Source organism: Chinchilla lanigera, unplaced genomic scaffold (assembly GCF_000276665.1).
Source record: "Chinchilla lanigera isolate Chin_1 unplaced genomic scaffold, ChiLan1.0 scaffold00012, whole genome shotgun sequence".
NCBI classification, from domain to species: Eukaryota; Metazoa; Chordata; class Mammalia; order Rodentia; family Chinchillidae; genus Chinchilla; species Chinchilla lanigera.
In genome coordinates, this window is record NW_004955413.1 from 29,876,264 (window position 1) to 29,899,438 (window position 23,175).

At 52.1% G+C, this 23,175-nt stretch overlaps 1 protein-coding gene across 1 annotated transcript in view; it reads left to right on the top strand.

The window, feature by feature from the left end:
- The window catches only part of Fbln1 (fibulin 1), a gene marked incomplete at its 5' end in the record, with an annotated part of 74,180 nt that overhangs the window by 39,130 nt on the left and 11,875 nt on the right, over positions 1–23,175 (top strand). Inside the window, 2 exon segments of the mRNA XM_005379491.2 lie at positions 19,140–19,282; positions 21,050–21,181. Of these exon segments, the coding sequence (XP_005379548.1) occupies positions 19,140–19,282; positions 21,050–21,181 (275 nt within the window).

Genomic DNA, 23,175 nt, shown 5'->3' on the forward strand with positions numbered 1-23,175 from the left:
GTTCTCTGCCTCTCCATGTCTTCCCAGCTCCCTCTGTCTTTGTGTGGCTTCCATCCAGGTAGTGTCCCCAGCAGCCAAGGAGGACACTGGAGTGAAACGAGGCAGCAAACCACAGGGCTGAGCCTGGGTGCTGGGTTGTGCAGCTCCTGACCACACAGTGCCCTGCTACCCATGGCTGGAAGTGTCCAGAGCTGGCCAGAGCCTGCGGTGGGGCTGGGAACATGAATGTTATCCTTATGCCCTCAGCGGGGCCAATCTTGATGACACAGAGTCTTGAAAGCCACCACATCCAGTGGGAAAGGGACACAAGCGACAGGCTCTGGGAGTTCTGTGCAGGTCCTGGACTTCTCCCCAGAATGAGAAGCACGTGACTGTCAGGAGCTGCTCCGGAACGACAGTGAGTCTCAGCCTGTGTGTCTCAGCCTCTGTGTGTCTGAGCCGCCTGTCCCCAAGGAGTGGCCTTCAGGGCTGCGTGGCTCTGATCTGAGGTGGCTCTCGATGATCTTCACAGAACTCAGGTGCCGTGGTTGAATGTGTTGAGCTGGAAAATCAGGCCAGTTTGTCCTGGAGTGCATGGCGCGGCACAATGAGGGGACTCGTCTGTGGAAACCAGGAGCCTGGAATCTGGGGGTCTGCTGTCATAGTGTCAGTGGCGGCAGCCCGGCTCTGATCTAGGCTCGCTCAGGACAAAGACTTCAGCACTGTTCCCCATCTGACGGCAGTTTGCCAGAGCCAGTGGTTATGATTTGGGGTGTTTAGTAAGTTTAGGGCACAGCAGGACAGGGTCACTGATGTTGGGACTTGTTGAGAACGTTTCCCAGTCCTCGTCCGGGTGCAGGAAGTTCATATTTATAATCCTATAGAGAAGTTCTGGATTTCTAGCAAGTTAGTTGCAATCTACCACTTCCAGTGCAACTCATTGCGAGAATAAAGGCAAAAAAGGCATACTTGTAGTTGTGGGGAGCCAAGGGGCCCTAAGTCCAGCTACAGTGATGGCTAACTGGAACAAAGGCCTCCACCCAGGGCTGAACTCGGGTTTTATTAATTCGTGAAGAGAAGGGAGTGGCTTGAAGATGAGTGACCGTGAGAGTGGCAGGAAGTACACTGAGTGCTGTGAGCCGGGCTAGGTAGGAGGCCCGAGATCTCCTCTGCAGTATGCAGAGGGAAGGACATGCAGAAACAGTAATCTGCATGACACAATTTGAGGCAGTATCTGATGTTTTGGTATTGGTCCTTTAGCTCTAATATGTGATCTTTTATGCCCTGGGAAGTCAGAGCCTCTTATCTCAAGGCTCAATCCAGCCCACAGCGTGGAGCAGGGCTCTCCATCCCACCCGGCTCACACACCTTCTTGGGAGCTATGGGGCGGGGCAACACAGACCTGTCACCTTGCTTCAAAGACTGGACCCTCTGGTTCTGCCAGACTGTGAATCCTCTATGACACACTTTAATGAAAAGAATTATAAACAAAAGAATGAACACACCAATTTTAATGTAGAACCAAAAGTTAGCCTTGAGATATGTAAATGGATTTAGTTGTTCTACAGCATCAACAAACTTATTTTAATCTTTAATTTGGGCATCAAATGTGGCTGTCTGTTGTGACACGGACAGCACTTTTCTCTGAAGAGCATCTATATCCATAGTAATATTTTGATGGATTTCTCCTTGTGTATGTTTTTTTTGTTTTTTTTCCAGTATCGGAAATCAAACTCACAACCTTGTGCTTGCCAGGCAGGCTCTGTGCCGCTGAGCTAAATCCCCAGCCCCCTTGTGTATGTTTTTTTTGTTTTTTTTTCCAGTATCGGAAATCAAACTCACAACCTTGTGCTTGCCAGGCAGGCTCTGTGCCGCTGAGCTAAATCCCCAGCCCCCTTGTGTATGTTTTTTGATCATTCCCCAAGGATGTAGGCTTTTATTATATGGTAAAGGGGTGATACAAAAGTGAGTCAGATTATAGTGACATTTTAATTCTTGTTGTAACTACAAACATTTAATTTGATCTCTCATCCAAAGGACAGAGGTCTCTAAGATGCTTACTTGGGTTTGCAATTTTCTGTCAACTTTCTGCTGAAATTTTTAGCTCTCATGAGCAGTTTTTGTCTAATTGTCTACAAAGTGAGTAGTCCGTACTGAATGAGCTAATGCCGCAGAGCCAATAGCTGCGCTGGCTATCAAAAGCACTAGGGAGGTGATCCCCGCTATAATTAATCTAACGTCCTCTTGGTTGGACTGCTAAGTCTCTTAATTAAGGTCTCTACCAAAAGAGAAGTAGGCGAATGATACCAAGTCTCCGTCAGATTGACCGGAAGCCAAACTCCAGGCTTCCTACCCATGATCACTACTGTGGTGTCATTAGAAAGATGTTCAGGCGTGCTGCAAAGGGTCAGATAGCAATTAGTACATGAGAATGTATTTTTGTTGCCACTCTGTCTTCCCTATTAACAGTATGTGAGGATCATAAACACATATGTTTATTTTTATATACCTATGACCTTGTAATACTACAGTTACTTTTTTTCCATTTACCAGCTGCAGATACCCAGTCTGCAGCCATCCAGCATGAAAAGGTAGGGCTTTATTTCCATACAGTATGTTGTATGGGTCCAGTTTCGTCATTGATAATGAGTCTGAGGATGGGAGGACTGAGGCCTCTACTTGACCATTAACATTGGACAAGGCCTCTAAGGTCATGGCACAGTTGGGAGCACCTGAAAAGGAGATCTCATACCACCCTTGATCCTTTCCCAGAAGGAATCCTCTGGGGGACCAATCTACAAAGGAATAACTGAAGTTACATATAGCCCGTCCATGGTATGGATCCCTGCAAGTCTGCCAGGGGCCCAAATCACCTTCCTCAGAATGAGGAACGTGAGCTTCTGGAACACAGATAGTAATGTTAGATTTAGAATCTCTTATAAGGTTACCATCTGAGGGAATAGAATTTAAGGTTAATAAGGCAAATTGTCCTTTAGACAGTTGTACTTTTTAAGTCTGATCCACAGCCAACATGCAAGGGCTAGAATCTTGCTATAGATGAGTTACACATAAAGGTGGATACACAAAATGAGAGGTAATGTTAAGCTTAATCTGTTCTTGTTGATGCATTAAAATGCATTAAAATGTCCATCCATGTAAGGGGTCTAAGCAAGGGTGGATTAGGACATAGGCCCAGTACTCTGCTCTGTGAACCCCAGGAATACATACCGTAGCTGCTAAGAGAGCAAACATTGCAAGGAAAAGATTTTCAGGTGATTGAACCAAGCCCTGGCTGTTAACTAGGTGATGGGCCTCGTGAACGGTCTGCTGCAGGCCTTCCCAGGACAGTGCACCATGCACTGTCTGCTCAAGGTCTCACAGAGGGTTTGACGTGTTGCGCAGGTAGGTTGGATTCTGGCCATGGAGCTGCTCCAATGGACGGTGGCAAGTCTTCCTTCGTTGGGGGAGATGAGCGTTCCTGATGCTCAGGTGCTGGAAAACTTGAAGTGATCCCCTATGGAGTTGAACAGTCCGTGGGTGCGTACATTGGGATGGAATCCACAATGTCTCTCCATTTCCTGTGAAAATACATGTGTCCTCGGCCCCAATTTAAGAGTGATGCTGGACCTATCTGGAGGTCCTGCCAGGCTACAGGGGGTAAAGATTTCTGAGAATGGGTAGATTTTTGTCCCCGACGTAACATGGCTGGTGGCAAATCAAAACCAGGAGCAGGATTCAGAAAGTTTAAAGTCCACATACGTTTGGGAGAGTTCTGACCCTGTGTCCCCGCCTTTTGTTGAGCTAGTTGATTTTTTAATTTAAGATGAGTGCGCTCGATTATTGCTTGACCTTGGGGATTATAGGGGTGCCTTGTAACATGCCATATATTTTAGTTAGCAAGAAAACTCTGAAAGTGTTTGCTAATATGGGCAGGACCATTGTCACTTTTTATTTTTGTGGCACTCCTAAAGTAGCAAAGGTCATTATATAATGCCATATGACATGTCAACTTTGTTTACCTGAGTGACAGCATGGATTATATGTGAAAGGGTATCTATAGAGACATGAATATACTTAAGGTTGTTAAAAGAGACTATATGAGTAATATCTATTGGCCTAACTGAAATGAGCTGGCAGGAACGACATGACATCACTATTTGTCTAGCTTGAGCTCTGGTAATTTTATTTTATTTTTATTTTTTTATTTTATTTTTTGTTTTGTTTTGTTTTGTTTTTTTCCGGTACTGGGAATCGAACTCATGACCTTGTGCTTGCCAGGCAGGTGCTGTGCCACTGAGCTAAACCCCTGGCCCCTGAGCTCTGGTAATTTTAAATTTCTTTTGGAGTGATCTAGAATTTTTATGAAAAAAATCATGTAATTATATCTTGCTTTATCAAAACTGGAAATCAAGTTGACTGGAGCATCTGCATTATAATTACCCAGTGATAGCAGACCTGCAAGATTAGAATGGGCTCTAATATTATCCATAAAGAATGGAGCTTACAGTGGCACAAACGCCTGCCAGGCAAGCACAAGGTTCTGAGTTTGATTCCAGGTACCAAAAACAAAAACAAAAACAAAAACAAAAAAAAAACAGGGAAGAGGATGGAGCTTAGTATAGCTTTTTGTAATTTTAAAAATAAAAGTAGGATTGGTGGTGGAGCGAACAGAAGTGGTTTCAACCTTTTGGGTTAGATATACTGCATAGGAGAAGTCACTTAATATATTAAGGGGTTGATCTGTAAATTGCTCTGTAACATGTAAGACAGCCTTGATCTCTGAGCACTATACAGAATCTCCCTTCTTAGAGAAGGAGTCCTGGAAGGAGCAGCTCCAGATAGCTGCCTTTCCTCTGGAAGAGCTGTCTGTAAAACAGAGCTCCTATCAACGACTCTTATCTTGGGAGAGGGCTGGGGATTTAGCTCAGTGGCACAACGCTTGCCTGGCAAGTGCAAGATCGTGAGTTCGATTCCCAGTACCAGGGAAAAACCAAAAAAAAGGAAAAAAAAGAAAATCCTATTTTGGGAGAATAAAGAAGTGTGGAGGAAGAATTGCTAGAGTGGATCACTTGGGTAGTGATTATATTTTGTCCCCAGGAACTGGGCAAATGCTACTTGTCAGATGAAGGCAGTTTGGAGCAAAGTTTGTCTCGGCTGAGCATCTAGCAGTACCACAATAACAGCTGGATCATTCCAAGGAGCTGACATGCTCCATTTCTCCCCATAACCACTATCTTTGCTTTTTGTTCCTACATATAACTGGAGAGTTAGTTGACTGGGCAAAAACAACCATCTCATAGGTGAAAGAATCTTATTAATCCTAAAATTCCTGTGGGAGAATGAGGGGTCTGATAGTTTTTGGAAATCATTTAAAGCTTGTAGCTTATCTATTTTTATCTGAATCTTTTGTGGCTTAATTACTTTTTTTTAGAAACAATAGAGCCCAAATAACTGTAAGGACTTATAATTTGTGCTTTGCTAGGTGGTAGTTGAAGGAAGCAAGTAAGTCTTTCTTGACTTCTTAAAATAGCAGCAGTAGGTCAGATTTGGAGGGCAGAATGAGCAATGACATATCCACTATATGTCATCCATATAGTGGATAATAAAAGCCTGAAAGAATTGAATTTTGCATCTCTTTAAAGTTTGTGCTACAAACAACTGACACAAGGTGGCACTATTTGCCATTTCTGGTGGGAGCCCTATCTATTGAAAATGCTTTGCAGGCTAGTGAAAATTAAATGGTAGATACTGAAAATATATTTTTAAAAAGGTCAATCGTGAGGAGAGAAGGGGATATTAAAAAAGTAGTCTTTAAGAAGAATAACAACCTTAGGCCAGTGTGTTGGAACTGCAGTAACACTAAGTAGACTAGGTTGTAGCACCCCCACTGGCAGCATGCAAGCATTTACAGCTCTTAAACCCTGTGTCAACCTCCCTGTCTGATCTCCTTGGAATTATAAAAACTGGGGTGTCTTACCGGCTAACAGATGGCTCAAGGTGAACTAATTGTAGCTGCTCTTTTACCACTGTTGATAAGATCTTTAACTTTTTTTTGAGTTAGGGGCCACTGAGAAGCTAGTATTTATTGGCTCTGTGGTTTTTCTTGGAGTTGGCAGCCCAGAAATACAAGAAGTGCCAGTGGCCCCCATTGTAAATTTGAATCATATCCAATTTTATTTTATTTTTATTTATTTGTTTATTGTCTTTTTGAGACAGGGTCTCACTATGCAGTTCAGGCTGGCCTTGAGCTCACTTTGTAGCCCAGGTGCGTCTCGAACTCACAGCCATCCTCCTGCCTCAGCCTCTTGAGTGCTGAGATTACAGGCGTGTTCCACCATGCCCGGCCATCATATCCAATTTTAGATGTATGGTGTTTTACTAAAGGCTCAGTTGGAAGAGTACGGCCCTGTAAGTTTTGACCTAAATCTTTGTTTTTTTGATATCCCATCTTAGCTATCATCTTGCTAGTTAGTGAGTGATAGGCACTTCTGAGGGGCGGAAGTAGTTAAGACAGCACCCCGCTCTTAAGCTCTCTGCCCCATAGATTGATGGGAAGGGGCATGATAAGTGGTGTTATAATGCCTGTTTGTCTATCAGGGCTGATATACAGAAGTGGCCATGCACTCTCAGACAGATTGAGCGGAGCCTAAGCCTATCAGAGTTCTGGAGGCGGGTCTAGTCCGCCAGGCAGACGGCCACGCATTATTGACTAATGTGACATCAGCTCCCGTACCCATCAGTCCAGTAAAAGATTTCCCCTTTAGCTGAATAGTATAAGTAGGTCTATGAACTGAAATATTCTGGGAAAAAATTTCCTTTCTCAAAGGCTTATCTTTGTCAGGCTCGTGTGAGGGGTAAAGAGCAGGAGATGACTGCATTGTGGGAAGGAGTAAAAGCTAAGCAGTCAGGTCACCGTGTTCGATCACCCATGTCAGTGGAACCACCGCAACCCATATCTCTTGATTATAGTCATCCATCCCGGCAGAGGGACTGTTGTCTGTCTGGTTTGGACTGGTTCTAACTGGTTTAACTGTGCCGGGGATAGCAGGACACTGAGTCTGTCCCCTGTGTTTGTGCCTGGCCCCGGGTAGGGGCCGATTCTCTCCCTGTAGCAGGGGTGTGCCATCCTTAGGAAATCTAAACTTACAATCACTTGCCTAGTGAAAACCTTGTATGGAGCACAGACCTAGAGTACGCGGTAAATCGGGGCCTCGTCTAGTAATAGCCTGCCTAGCTGAGGGGGTGGGGCCTGTACAGGGTCTGGGCAGCGCCGGCGAGCATGTCCTTGCTTGCCACAATTAAAACATTTAATGATATGAAACTTAGCAGCGAGGTGTTGGGGTACAGCCTGTGCCCTGAGCGCAGAAGCCTGAGCAGTAGATCCGATGTTTTGGCGCGTTTGGACGTCAGCAGGTGAGTCCTTAGTGTGAAACGCCAAGGCTAAGCCTCGTTTACACTCCTCGTTGGTGGTGTCGTATGCTAATTGACGAATGAGCATTTTGGCAGAATTGTTGTGATAAATCTGCCTGTGTACAGCCTCTTATAATCTTGCTACAAGCTGGGTGTAAGTTTCTGTAGGACCCTGGAGTATCTGGATGAAGGACTTATTAGAGTTATTAGGTGCGTCGTCCTCTGGGACAGAAATCCAGGCACGGCCACAGTGTAAAGTTTTTTTGCACTGAATGGAAAGAATGGGCGGGGCGCGTGTCTGAACCTTTACGTCAGCACAGGCCCGCAGCAGAGCATTTCATGGGGAACAGCGTTAAGATTTTCATTCTGGCTGTCTTGATTATTCTGTGCCTGTCGGTTCAAAATGTAGGAATTGTGCCGAAGATAGACACGTGTGAGCTCGGTAGGTCACATGACCTGGCACCGTGTGAAAGTTTTGAATTATGTTATCCAAACAACCAAGAGTGTAAGGACCCTGGGTTCTTGTCTAGTCCTCTCTGCCTCGGTTCTTTGAAAAGCAAAAAGTTAAAAGCTGTGTGTGAGCTGCGTTTACAGGTAGCGTGTCTGCGTCTGTCTCTTCGCTGACTGGAAGCACTGTGGCTGTGCTCGGATCCTCATGTCGCCGTGCTCTGGCTTTCTTGGGGGTGGGGAGGGAGGAGGGGTTGCTTTTGATCTGCGTGTTTGGTGTGGGGGAGGGAAGGGCTGTAGGAAGCGGAGGGCAGCAGAAGGGTTATCTTCCGAATGAAGTGAGGAGAACAAAATCAAGGGCAAGTTCGTCTGCACAGTGACCTTGTATGGAGCGCGCAGTGGGGGCACAGTCCAGGAGATAAAGCAGGAAGACCTGCCCCCGCCCTCTGAGAGTGGATGACCTAGGAGCCAGCCCCCGAACACCTGTGTCTAGATGGGCTGGGTGCTCCGCCGCTGTGAGGCGCCGGGGAGGAAAGAGTAGCTGGCTTCTGGTGTGGGATGGTGGTCGCTGCCGCTGTACCAGAACCTCACACACGCCTTCCACTCCTTGTCTTCAACATACACTGCCATGTTACTTAACATCTGGCAAACCGAAGCCCCTCCACGGGCAGGACTGGCCTCACCTGGGAAAGGGAAGTCTCAGGAGGGAGAGTAGCGCCACCTGCTGAGCGGACCCAGCCAGGCCATTCCTGAGGCAGTATGTTGTGTGCACAGCGTGTGAGAGTGTACAGTGTGTGTGTGTGCAGTGTGTGTGTGTGCGTGCACTGCATGTGTTCATGTGTGTGAGAGCTTTGAAGGAAGACAGGTTGGCTTTGAAACCCAAACCTGCTGCTGGCCGCAGACCATGGAATTATGAACAAGTCATGGACCTTCTGTCTTCCCGTCAGTAACCTGGGGACGACATGGGACAGTGAAATCCCGAGCTAGGGGAAGGCAGCCTCAGCGTGCACAGCATGCCACCCGGCTCCTAGGCAAGCACAGTCCATGGACTCCAGCTGCTCACGTCAGTCCCCCATGGCGCCCCCAGCTCCCAGCCCCTCAGAGGTCTCTCTCTTGGGTAGGGAGGTCTCTTGGTCAGAGAAACACTCCTGTTTGGCCTGGACCTGGGTGTCTGGGAGGTGGCTGTCCCTCAGCAGTGCTGTGCCTCCTTACCTTCCCCGCTGGCTCCAGAGTCCCTCCCATGCGGGATTCCGCTCTTGACATCCCCAGGGCCGTGGAGCTCATTCCCAAGGCTGTCCTATCTAGGAGCCAGAGTGGTGCACGGCCAACTAAATGAAAAGCTTCCTGTCAGTCCTCTGAGCTGCCTGGAAATAGGAGGGAAGTGGACCCATTCGCACTGCATGCCAAACGTAAACTAAGTCCAAGCAACCCGGCTGAGACCTGGAAACTTAACAAAACAGGAGGGAGATATGATAGAAGACCAGGAAAGAGGACGCCCCTGACTGGAAAATCCAGACACAGTTAAGGTGCAGAGCTTCCTGGCGATCGCTTAGCCAAGTCCTATGCGGCTCCACACCTTGGCTTCTTCTTAAATTCTTGTCACACTGCTTTCAGAATGTGATGGGCCTGCAGTTCTGGACACAGAAGATACCTACTTCCTGTCACCATCCTGGCACAGGAAATTAGAGCCTGTAACAGAAGTTAGAACCAATTTTTATCTAATCACAAGAAAGTAGTTGCTGTCCCCACCCTGACACAGGAAGTTAGATGCTGTCTCCCAGCTCTACTACAGGAAGTTAGGTGCTATCTCCTCCTGAGACAGAAAGTTAGATCCTGTCTCCATCCCATCACAGGAAGCTAGGACTTGTCTCTACTCTATCACAGAAAGTTAATCCTGTCCCTACCTTGCCACAAGAAATAAAAACCTGTCTCCACTCTGTCACAGGAAGTTAGAGCCTGTCCCTATCCTGCCATGGGAAACTGGATCCTATCATAGGAAATCAGAACTGTCTTGATCTCCATTCTGAGCCCTGAGCTGGCCCTGTAGACGGAGACAGGAAACTGGACCTGGAGCTTAAAACTTAGTGACAGGGGATGGAGAGCTGATGGTGTCACTGCCTACTCACCGACCTGGCTCCCTCCCTGACTGTGTGACCTTGGGAAGGCACTTCTCTCTGGGCCCCCGCTTCCCTGATCTGAAAACCGGCACTCACGCCACCGCGACGAGCGCTTGTGGTGATTGCACTGGAAAGTGCTAGGTGAGGCGTGATGGGGACACTCGGGAAATGGCTGCCAGTGATGTTGACCCCTTCGGCAGTCATCAGTGAGACCCACCCAGGGGCCACTGTCTGGGCCAGGAGCCAAGAGCTTGGACGCCTCTTAGAGGGCAGGGCGTGCCTGCTGGGTGCGCCCGGGGTGGGGCTCTGCTGTGAGAGGGGACACACCTCACCCTGCGCACAGCCCTTGGCCCCCAGCCACCAGCGCCCCCTGAGGGTGTTGGAAGAGGCTGGTGCCTGAGTCAGCGGCCCGGAGGTCCCCGGCGCCTCCCCCAGGTGAGTGAGGGGTGCTCGCCCCCGCTTGCCCGCTCTGTGGTTTCTCCGCTTGCTGGATTCGCCCTAACGCTCGTCTTGTCTCTCTGTCCACTTGTCTTGCAGCCGCTGCGAGCGCTTGCCTTGCCATGAGAACCCGGAGTGCCCCAAGCTGCCTCTGAGAATAACCTACTACCACCTCTCTTTCCCCACCAACATCCAAGTGCCCGCGGTGGTTTTCCGCATGGGCCCCTCCAGTACCGTCCCTGGGGACAGCATGCAGCTGGCCATCACCAGTGGCAATGAGGAGGGCTTTTTCACCACCCGGAAGGTGAGCCCCCACAGTGGGGTGGTAGCCCTCACCAAGCCCGTCCCCGAGCCCAGGGACTTGCTCCTGACCGTCCAGATGGATCTCCATCGCCATGGCACCGTCAGCTCCTTTGTGGCCAAGCTTTACATCTTTGTGTCCGCAGAGCTCTGAGCACTTGCTGGCCGTGGGCTCCCTCCTGTTGCTTTCCTCCCCCCGCCTCGGGATTCTAATAAAGTCTCCAGCGTCCGCACAGCATGCCTCGCGTGCCTTGGTTTTATTTGGTGCGGTCGGAGGTCTTTGTATTTTGTCAGCTGGGGGTGAGTGGAGCCTCCCCTGGCCAGCTCACAGAGTCCCCAGGTGGACGCGCACCTGCTGGGCAGAGCCCAGCCTGCAGAGGGGAGCGATGTGAGGTGGCTCGTGGCTGGCGACTTCTGTCCTCAGTGTGCTGTGTTGAACCCCAAAAAGAGAAGCGATCAGAGAGGCTCAGCGCCTCTCCTTTTTCAGATGGGGAAACTGAGGCCCTGAGAAGCAGGAGGGCTTGGCCAAGGCGGCATTTCACTGAGACATGAAAGCCATAGATTGAGAGTCCGGAGACGCCCCGACCCCTGGGGCTGCCTCGGTGTAGCCCTTGTCTCAGTGGGCTCAGTGTCCTCGGTGGGGGTCCCAGCGCCGGGCCAGTGGGAGACAGAGGCCACATTCGTGGGACCCCAACCTTCACATGTCACCCCAAGCCTGCCAGGCTGGAGTCACCCCTGCAGACACTCGGAGATGGGGTGTGTCTTGCCTAAGATCACACCGCTGTCCCCAAACCTCGCGTCACCAACCCCACAGCCACCCCCCCGCCTCTGCCGTCTGTCACAGCCCCTCCACCCGGACCTCAGCCCGCTCCCTCTGTGTCCATGTACTCACCGTGCTCGGCACCTACAGTGATCTTTCAAGCCTCCGCCTAAAATTCATCACGGCTTCCTCTGCAGTTAGGCTGGGCCCCCAAGTCCTCAGTGTACCCTCAGGACCGTGCATAATTTTGTCCCTGCAAGCCGCCTTCAGGCTGACCTCATGCTGTTCTTGCCTCGCTCCCTTCCTTCCAGCACGCTGCCCAGCTCTAAGAGGCTGTTTCGGTCCAATTTTCCTTGCTATAATGAACCTCCAGAAGCTGATGAAGAAAAGACGCTTTTTTGGCTCATCACTCTGGAGGTCACAGGCCCATGTATGGGGATGGCAGATCTCGCTGGCAGTCTCCGCGTGGCGTGGAGCATCACAAGGCCGGAGGCAGGGATCCCTGTGTCTGCCTGGTCTCCCCTCCTAGGAAGCCTCCAGGACTCAGGACAGGGACCCCACCCCAGTGACCTTTCGTTACCCCAAGCCCCTTCCCGAGCACATCCTGTACGCACCGTAGTGGAGTTCCGCGTCCACCCCCTTAATACCTCAGTGAGGAGTAAAGTTTCACACGTGAGCCTTGGGGGGCCTGGTCAGCCCCCAGCGCCCTGCAGAGGGCTGGCCAGACACCCCCAGGGGTGTCCTCGCTCTCGGCCTTTCTCGGAGCACTTTCCTTCGAGCTGCAGCACCAGGAGGCGGGACGCACGTGCCTGTGTGTTCTGGATTTGTCCTCTCCTCCACCCGGAAGGCTCAGGGAAGGCAGGGCCAGGTCTGGCTCCTTCGGTGCCGGTCCCCAGCTCCTCGAGAGCTGCCGCCCACGGTGGTGCCCGTCCATGTGCGGCAGGGAAGGACTCCAGCGCTGAGAATCTTGCTGTTCCAGCATTCCTGCGGCTCTGGCTGCTGACACTTTCGGAGCAAATGCCAGAAAAGGGGGAGGCAGGGTGCCTTGGCGGGGTGGAGTAAAGGACAGTGCGGGGTCCCGCAGTCCTTCCTGCTGTGACGTGCCATGGGGTGCGTGGGGCCCCAGCGAGTCATCGCCCAGCCCCCGCTGTGTCTCTGGCCGTGTCCACTCAGGCCTGGCCTCCAGCCCTCCATGTCCCAGCGCGTGCGAGGACCTCTGAAGGCCTCGCTGTCACAACTGCTGCGGTCCTCTTCAGGGCCCTCCCTGGCTCTCAACCTCCATGTACCCCATCTGCTTGTGCCTGGCCTCCCAGGGTGGCTTTTCTCATCTTGAATGTGGCTTCTTATGTCTATAGCATGTGCCTTGACATCCTGCAACCTGCCATTCTCCTTGCAGACTTAGCTCAACAATCCCTGCCTCAGCGAGGCCTTCCTCAGTCTGTGCCTTGGCCCCTGACCTCCTCCTCCAGAGCATTCACCCCACGGTCTGTGATTGTTATTTGTCTGTTGCCTGCCCTGGACTGTGGGCTTTTTGGAGGCAGAGACTGCGTCTGGTAAATTTCTGTATCTTCAGTGCCTTTGGAATGTTTGGCCCGAAGAAGGAACTCCTAGATAGCTGAATGCATGTGTGCACAGATGAATGGATGGTTTGGATGACGGACGGATGGGTGTGTGGATGATGGGCAGATGGATACGTGGTTGGCTGGGTGGATGAATGGGTGGGTGGATGGTGGGTGGATGAGTGGATGGACGGATGGATGGCTGGCTGGATGGATGGACGGGTGAGTGAGTGGATGAGGGAGGATGGATGCATGGGTGGCTGGGTGGGTGCATGGATAGCATTTTCAAGGCTTCGTTCAAGTATGTATCCTTTTCTGTGAAGCTCATAAGGCCCAAGAAGTACTCAGTTCGTTTGATCTTTCATCGTCGTGGTTCAGGTTATTCCGGTCAAGAGGGACATTTTTGCTTAGTGTGAGGGGGTTGTTAAAATGGGGAGGGGCACTCGGGGCCACAGAAGCATCCAGGGCCACCATGGCTGGCCAAATCCCCCCGCCTCTGAGCACCGCCTCAAGTGAGTCCCGGCTCTGCTGGAACTTGCCGTGTTTGTGGCACTCCCTACCTCCTCGGGTGGCCTGTTCTGTTTCAGGCCAGCAGAGGTTTCTGCGGCGGGCACTGAGTGTGCATGTGGGGGACGATGTCCCAGTGGCTCTCTTCTGCCCTGCAGCTCTTGGGGGATACGGAGCTGAGTTTCTAGGGTATGCTACTGAGAAACCAGAAGGTACAGCGCAAACCAGGCGAGCAGGAGTTAGACTCCCCTCTGTGCCTCTGGCCAGCTCTGGGCCACCGACAGACCGCCTCCCAGGGCTCCTGCCTGCAGGTGCCCTGAAACAATACCTGAGGCGATGTGGTGCCAAGAGTGGTCAGTGAGGGCACCTGTCGGGTTCTCGTTGACAGGAAGGTTGCCGGATGCTTCTCTGGTTCGTGGTTTAACTGGGGGATGCAGGTTCTGAAAGTGTGGGTGTATTCATGGCCACTGGTGTGCCCAGCTGCCTCCACTTCTGGCTCCTAGACCTGTGCTTTGCTCGCTGTCACTGGAGAAAATCCAGCCCCTGAGATATAAAGACAAATGTAAAACCGATGCTTGCGTCTGCTGTAATGATAACAGTAGTAACTGTGACAGCGAACATTTCTAAGGTGTACAGTGTGACAGACACTGTCCCAAGCACCTGTTTAATCCTTGCAGCAGCCTCGGGAGGGAAGTACCATGTGCCCCCTGCACAGCCTGGCCTGGGGCCTGTGCTCTAAACCCCTGCCCTGTGCTGTGGAAGGGGGCAGCGTTCCTGGGATTGGGGTCATCCCTAGGTACAAGGCCGCACGCTGCCGCCCTGGCCCAGAGCAGGGTACGTCATCAGCCAGCGGAGGGGCAGGATGGCAGAGTGAGAGCCGAGGTAGACAGGAAATGCCATGCCAACTGAGTAACCTTGACCCTGGGAGATGCGGTGGCGCCCTTTTTGAGGCTCCCTGGATCCTGACCCCAAATACATGGAACAATTAGAGAGAAAATAAAAATCCACAGAAAATATTTCCAGGTAAACAAAGGCATCCTCGTGAGTCCCTGAGAGACAACTCAGACCCACCTGCGTGGTTCTGCCCCCGTGCAGGAGCAGGAGGTGGGAGGGTGAAGGACCCAAAACAGCCCCAGGGCACCGGGGAAAGAGCAGGGGCCAGGTCGGGAAGAGCCACTGAGCTGAGGAATGTCCTGCGCCTTGCAGGGGCCAGCAACACGGGGCCTGTGTAGGGACTCAAGGGTGGGAGCAGTGTCGCCCTTGGGCACTTTGACACGGAGCCACCGCGGCTTCCTTTAACGTCAGGGTCTCACTCCAGGGAGGACTGCTGGAAACGGAAGGGTGAGCAGGAAAGAGACAATAGACCCTGGAAGAGGATGGCCCCGAAATAGCGGAGAAACCCCAGGAGGTGAGCCAGAAAATGCAGCAGGCTCGGGAGCTCTGCCGCCACTGTGAGCCGTAGTGTTCTTAAAATTTCAGGGAAACTAAATGCCCATAAGGATGACTGACCCCAAAGCACCAAGGTCAAGTTCTATTAGTCTCTCTAATGAAGTCGTACAAACTGGGTGGCTTTAAAATAAGAGAAACCCACTGTGTCACAGTTCTAGAGGCCAGAAGTCCAAAATCAAGGTGTCAGTAGGGCTGTGCTCCCTCTGAAACCTGTCAGAGAAACAGGTTCCTGCAGGTGGATACCTTTTCCTAGCTTCTGGTGGCTTATTAGAAACCTTTGGCGCTCCTTGGCTTCCACTCAGTCCCGCCTTCGTTGAAGCGTGGCATTCCCCTGTGTGTCCTTGTCTCCGCATGGCTCTCTTCTGATAAGGAAAACTGTCATACTGGATTAGGACCCAGCCTGCACCAGCGTGAGCTCTTCTTAGCTAATCAGATCTGCAATGACTGTACTTCTAAATGAGCTCCCATTCAGAGCTCTGCAGGGTGGGAACTTCGGCGTTTCTTCTTTACAAGGGTACATTCAGCCCCAAACACTAGTACAAAGTGCACCGGCATCCCAACCCCAGGAGCTCTGAGTATGACTATGTGCGGAGATCAGGCCTTAGAAGAAGGAAGGAAGGTTAAAGAGGGAGGTCATTGGAGTGGGCCCTCACCCGGCATGACTAGAAACTTTATCCACAGAGGACGCTGGGGAAGCTCATGGGAAACACATTGAGAAGGCAGACAGAGGGGCAAGAGAGGAAAGCCAGGCAGGGGCCCTTCAAGAAACCACCCCTACCAACACTGATCTTGGTCCTCTGGTCTCCAGGGCTTGAGACAGTACAATGTGTTGTCTAAGCCCAGCCCAACTGTTCTGTTCTGTTGTGGCAGCTCTAGCAAACTAACGCATAGAACTATTACCAGAAAGAAAGAATCAAGGCCAGGATGATATCCCTCTGGGTAGTGAAAACACTTGTGAAAGACACACTCACACATGGATCAACATTCTGCTATTCTACCTGGAAACAAAGGACAAGTGTTAAGAAAATGATCAAGACAAGGAAGAAAATATAAGTGAGGATTAAGAAAAACCAAGAAATGAGATAATAATAGACTCAAACCATTTCAGAAATAAATAGTATATTAGCAGGGCACAAAAGTTCATAAACACTTAAAATAGAAACTGAGGGGCCTGGCATGTAGCTCAATGGCACGGCACCTGCCTGGCAAGTGGGAGGCCCTGAGTTTGATTCTCCATACCCCCCAAAAAGAAAATAGAAACTGAAAGGAACAATTTTAAAAATTAAAATAGAAATAACAAGAGATGAAAGGCTTGAAGAAAAAAAAAAATGACACCTATTCAAAATATGCAAAGCGGACCCAACATACAGAGAATAGGCATCTCCGAAGAGGAAACCCAAAACACAGGGGAGGGGGGAGGGTGGCAGGTACTGTAAACCACAACTCGAGAAAACTTCCTATTAACTAAAAAAAGAGAGAGATTGGAAATTTCATATTGCAGGAATACACCACAAGGCCAGGTGTGGTGGTGCAAGCCTGTAATCCCAGCATTCAGGAGGCTGAGGCAGGAGGATCACCACAAGTTCAAGTGCAGCCTGAATTATGCAGCCAAACCCTGATTCAAACAAAACAAAATGAAACAAAAAACCACCACGTACCCAAGAATATCTGTCAGCCCACAACTAGCACCAAGATATGTTCCTGTAAATTACTGGACTTTGAGGAATTATGGACATCTAGGCAAAAAATACCAAGTGACTTTAAGAGAAAAGAATATTGTTATCAGACTTTCTGACAATACTCTCTGCCAAAAGAAAATGATATAACACACTTAGGGTACTCAAAAGAAAAGAAATGTAAGCCAGTGATTTTATACCCAGTAAAACTGACTTCTGTGTAGAAAGAGCACAGCGGTTATGAGCATGCAGGCGTTGACCATAGAGTTCCTTGTGGAATGACAGCTAAATAACTGTAATAAGGGAGATATGGTGTGAATTGCCAGATAGCTCAGATGATGTAGATATAGTATTGAGTGAAATGTATCAAAGAAATTATTTTTACTAATTATGTTAGTGATGATCTTTTTTTATTTTATTTTATTTTATTTTTATCTTTTGTTTTTTTGAGACTGAGCCTTGCTATGTGTTCAGGTTGGCCTTAAACTCGCAGTGTAGCCCAGGCTGGCCTCAAACTTGCCATGATCCTCCTGCCTCGGCCTCCAGAGTGCTGGGATTACAGGTGTGCACCACCATGCCCAGTGGGTGATGGTAATTTTAGTATTGTTGTTATGAGGCACCCACGTGTGAAGTGTGGGGTGAACTAAGTGAGTAACTATGGGGTGCTCTACCAGCCCGTGTTCTGGAGAATCAGGATTGTAACAGGGAGCAAAGGTGGTTTCTTTGTAATATGGAAAAGATTAAGCAAAAAATCAAGTCATCCTTGTTTTGAATAGGAAATATTACCATGAACTCATGATGCATTTTATTTTTAAAATGTCTACTGAAGAGACCTGGAAATGACTGTTTGTAGCACTCAGCACCCGTTGTATCCAGATTGTGATCTTAAAATATCATTTTCCAACATACACACACATGAAAAATCAAATCTAGGACTTCTGGGAGAAATGGGTAATTCCAACTCCAGGGCAGTGGCTTGATTACTTTTCTCATTGCTGAGACAAAATACCTGATACCCAAAGCTAGAGGAGGAAAGGTTTGCTGGGCTCACAGTTTGTGCAGGTGTCAGTCCATAATCCACGGGCTCCAAGGCAGGGTGGCACACTGCAGAGGACAGTCAGTGTGGGCAGAAGGTAGCAAAGCAACAGAGACCTTAACAGCATCTTTCTATCCGTTTTATATTGTGTCTAGGCTGCCCGGATGAGGGCAGTGCCAAACCAATCAGTGGACTGATATAGTAATCCCATACCCTTAATCCAAGCAGCACACACTCTAGATCCAGCCGCCTCTGAAAAAGCCCCACCAGTGACTGCATGAGGCTTTGAGGGGACACCAAGACCCAAACCACAACGAGCAGTGAACCTTTAAGAGGAGGCTGAACATCTTGTCCATCACATAGCCCCAAACTAGGAAGGACTGAGGCCCAGAGCACCGAGGGGCGAGCCGTATTTTCTCTCTGGCCAAAAATGGAAAAAACTGAGTTTCAACACAACAACAAGGGATGAAACCTCTTCAAATTGTTTTAGGTTGGGCTGGGGATACAGCTCAGCGCCACAAGCACCTGCCTGGCAAACACAAGGTCCTGAGTTCAATTTCCAGTACCAAAAATATAACAAATAAGGCCGGGCGTGGTGACACACTCCTGTTATCCCAGCACTTGGGAGGCTGAGGCAGGAGGATCTCTGCGAGTTTGAGACCAGCCTGGGCTACAAAGTGAGCTCAGAGCCAGCCTGAACTCAAGAGCGAGACCTTGTCTCAAAAAGACAAAAAAAAAAACAAATAAAGAAACCAGGCAGGGGCCCGCTGTGGACTCACGGTAGGGGCCACTGGTGGGGTGGAGGTGGGTTTGTCATGGTGTGGTGTGGACGAGGTGGCCTCAGCTGGCTCCCAAGGCCTCTTTCCCGACACGGTGGTGATTGTAAAGAGGTCTGCCTTATAATAACTCATTGAACTAGACCTTCATCTCTGTGGCTTTGGTATCTGTGTTCTGTGATAAAGAAATGGAAGAAACATGAGTGCGGTGCTGGGACACAGGCCTGGGATAAACGCCAGCCCCTTCTCTTCCTGCCCAGCCCGCGATGGCGTGGACTTGGCTCCGTGTGCTGGGCGCTGAGCGTGCACTGTGTGTGCGCATCCCAGCGTGAGCCTCCTGCCCTCTGTGTCTGAGCCCCTGCTCCCAGCGGCACCCCGAGCACTTTGGCTGAGGGAGCAGGGAGTGGATACGTTTGGCAGCCCTAGTGCCTGACGGGGCACTTGGCAAACCTCCAAGCTGCGCCTGTCCACTGCCAAGGCCAGGTGGAACCCAAGGACATCTCCCAGGTTTGGGTCCAGGTCCTTCGCAGGACGGGCCATTGGTGTCCCCGTGAAGCAGCTGAGATACAGCAGTCACCGCTGTGCCCTAGTGGCCTGGCCACCTGCTGCTGTCCCCGGACCTAGCCCCGCTGGGAGCTGCAGCGTCGGCTCCACCTTCGGCCTCACTTGCTGTGGTTTCCCACAGGCTCCGCCAGGAGAAGACCGACACCGTCCGCTGCATCAAGTCCTGCCGCCCCGGCGACGTGGCCTGCGTGCGGGACCCCGTGCACACCATCTCACACACTGTCATCTCGCTGCCCACCTTCCGCGAGTTCTCCCGCCCTGAAGGTGAGTGGGCCGGAGTGGGGGTCCCAGGGATCCCAGGGGGCCTCTCTCTGCTCGAGCTGTGGGCTTGGCCTGCAGGAGCCTTCTTTGCTAGGTGTGGTTAGGGGCTGAAGGCCGACCTTTCCCCGGGGGGCATCTTGGTGCACCCAGGCTGCACAGTGCCGTTCCACCCCAGCCGGCCCTCAGCTGAGTGTGACGGTCATTCTGCAAAACCGTTCAGTGCTGCTTCTGTGCCGAGCCCTGGGGAGTCAGGGCGGGGTTCGGGGAGGAAGCGGCATTCACGCTGGCACTTGAGTAGGGGGTGATCCTGTGAAAGGGGAGGCGGGAGGAGGTCCCCAAGCAGTGGAGGTCACAGCTGTTGCGGTCCCGAGGTGAGGGGGCAGGGTGGGCCCAAGAGGACCAAACCACATGGTTCTGGCCGAGTGGCAGCCACTTGGCAAGGGGTGGGGCTGGAAGGCCGGGCAAGAGCCTGGCCTTGGAGTTGGGGTCCCAGTGATGGCTTTGAGGACCCTTTAAAGGTTGTAGCTGATGAGATTTGCACACTGAAACCTCAGGCAGAGGATCGGGGACTGGAAGCGGGGTGCCTGCAGCTGCGCGGTCAGCATCCTCATCCCCTGCCTGGCTCTCCAAGGAGCTCCTGGCATGGTGTGTAGATGTGCTGTCACTACACGCTTCCCAGGCCAGGGACGCAGCTGTGCCACCATGCCCAGCAGAAGCGGGGGGTGGAGCCCACTCCCCTGGCCTTACCTACTGCCAGGATGTGCAGCTGGGTGCCAGCACAGAGGGGTCCCCGGCTCCTCCTCTGCTCTGGAGCCCCGCCTCTGGCCTTCGGAGGCCACTCAGCAGCCATAAACCCTGTAGGTCAGGCCGAGGGGACACAGTGGCAGAGAAAGACCTTTCCTCTCAGGGAAGACTTGCAATTAAGCCTGCCAGGACAAACCATCCAGGATGGCACACCATGCTGGCATCATGACAGGGCCTCCCGGCAGTGGGAGAGGGCAGGAGAGACCCCCAGGACGAGGCAGCCCCAGCCCTGCCGCCCTCCCGCTGCCTCATCCTCCAGAGAAGGAAAAGCCCAGAACCTCCCCAGGGGCCACAGGCGTGGGTTGCAAGAAATCACTGACTGGTATTTGCCTTGTGCAAAGTGACAGGGTTTCACCAAACCACAGCAAATCCTTCCCAAACTCCCAGCGGCCGGCTCTGTGGCCTCTCCAGCCAGGGCTGGGGTGGCAGCTGGTCACCCACAGGAAATTGGGCACGGACTGAGATATCTTTTAAGCGCCTTGGTCCCAGGAAATCCAGAGCCTGACCTTTAGACCCGAAAGGCCAGCCAGGTGCCGCCTTCTCTTTACAGGTGAAGAAACTGGCCCCGTGGAGTCTCCCCAAGAGCCAGGGTGGGATCTGTCCACGTCACGGCCAGGGTACCAGCCTCAGCTGCCCACAGCGCCCCCGAGCTGGAGCTGGGCTGACCCATGACACTGGGGGCTGGAGGAGTGAGGTCCTCTGGATTCGCACTAGCTCCCACCTCTGTCCCCGCCCCCAGCTTCATAAATATTCATTACAGCTCTAGTTGCTTCTCAGGGCAGGCCCTGCTGCCCACTGGCTCTGTAACCACCAGGAAGATCCCAAAATCCCTCCATACCTCAGTTTCCCTTGATAAGACAGGGACAGGCTACCTGTGATGCCCAGGTCTCCTGCCTGCCCCACCCGGGTCGGGTCTTCACTTCCCCAGCGAGTTCCAAACGCCCCACACCCGGCCTCTCCCTGCAGAGATCATCTTCCTGCGGGCCGTCACGCCGCTGTACCCCACCAACCAGGCCGACATCATCTTTGACATCACAGAGGGGAACCTGCGGGACTCCTTCGACATCATCAAACGCTACATGGACGGCATGACTGTGGGTGAGTGACAGGGACCTGCCACCCACCCAGAGCATTAACCGAGGCCTATGTTGTGCGGTGGGCTCTAAGTCCCCTTCCCAAATCCGGTCCTCCTGTCCTTCAGGGGCTGGTGCCACAGCCTCCGGCTCAGGTGGAGCAAACTGGGGTCTAACCTGGCGGCCTCAGTCTCTCTGCCTGTGAGACCAGAGGGTTAAATTCGTCGCTTCACAGGTGTGATTTCAGAGGCTGTTGCGTGTTTGTCCTGGGGCTCAGATGAGTTTTCCTTTTGTGAGGCGGTGGGGGGAGCCGCAGAACCCGAGCCGTGGTCTCGGCCGTGGATCCACCATGACTTGCTGTGTACCCTCACCATCCCTTCCCCCCCGATCGTAAGAGGACCAGGCCTCCCTGGAGATTCGGTGTTGCAGGAACAGAGCGGAGGGACAAGGACGGCTAAGGGCACCTCTGTGCAGGGCGCACCAGTGCAGAACCTGGGTGGAGAGGAAGGAGGAAGGTGGCCAGGCACAGGGACCAGCTCACGTGCGTGGGAACGGGGGGTGAGGCGGGGGGGGTGCTTAGAAGTCCGATGGCAGCTGCCAGCTGTGGCAGGGACTTCCCTGGCTTTCAGGGTGACCTGCACCCCTAAAACCGCTCAGACCCACCGTGCACGGTGCACTGGCTGCTTTCACAATGCCTCAACCATGACCCTCCGAAGAATTTTTACTTGGTGGGGAAAGAAAACAGTCACAGCTGCCACTTTGGACTTTGACTTATACTCTGAACACTTCCAAAGCAGTGGGGCCATGGACGGACAGTCCCTGCCCTGCTCCGGCCCCGTGTCCCCACTGTGAGTCCTGGGCAGTGCGCTTTATCGTTCCCTGCACCCTTAATTCTGCTCAGCCAGAGAGGCGCCATTTGGAACATGGCCTCCAGGTGGCGATGTTGGACCTCAGAACCTCCACCCATGACACCCCAAACTCGACGGTTGTTACACTGGCAGCTGGAGAAAGGGGATCGTTATTCCCCTGTTGCCAAAGAGCCATTTATAGCGACTTTACAAGTTCTTAAATGGGTTTGCATGTTGTAAACACGGCTGAGTCATTTGGGGGCTCCCTGCCGCCAGCCACCTCCTCCGCTAGTTGGCAGCAGGAATAATTAGTTAATTACAATTAATGGTGCATCAGCCCTCTCTGGGATCCCAGGGGAGGGCACGCGTTCAGGTGCCAGCAGCCATAAACTTGCTGCCTGCCCTTGCGGCAGTACCCGCGCTGAGGCTCAGTTTCCCCACTGTACATGAGAGCTGAGAGAAGGGGTCGTGAAGGCTCCCTTTGCCCGGGACGAGGGCCGAGAGTGGCGGGCAGCACCCAGGGCCGGTCCTGCCCCACTGGCCTGCAGCAGCCACCTTGCGCCTGCCCTGGGCCTGGCCTGCGTGTGTGGCTGTGACTGGCCTTGACCCTGGGGTGGTTCCAGGAGCTCGGAACCCCGGGATCTTCCACTTCGCTCCTTCATCCTTCTACTTTCTGAGCCCTTCCCGGCCCATCCGTACCCACCAGGCCCTGGGCCAGCCTCGCACACCCAGAGACGCACAAGCCCCTGGCAGCCCACGAGAGGACATTGTGAAATGGGCGTGTGCAGGGACAGCGCGGCCTCCTTCTGCCCGGCTTTCTCAGGGGCGGGTCCCTCTCCATTTTTGCACCATCCGTGTCCAGCTCAATCCTCGCTGGGTAGGAAATCCTTCTGTGCAGGAGGCCCAGGCCCAGCGCAGCAGCCCACAGCTGCACCCTGGGCAGAACCACACCCCAAAGCTTCCGTTTCTCAGCTTCCCGTCTCCTGGGGCAGAAAATCCTGGCGTCTCCCAGAGACCACGGCTCTTGCTTCTTGTAGATAGGGAAACTGAGGCCTGGAACGAGGAAAGACCTTCTCCCAGTGACTTGCGGGCACAGCAGGCCATAGAGCCCCCAGGGTGTGAGAGGTGACCACAGTGCTGTCCCCTGGAGGGGCTTCCTGAGAGTGGAGTG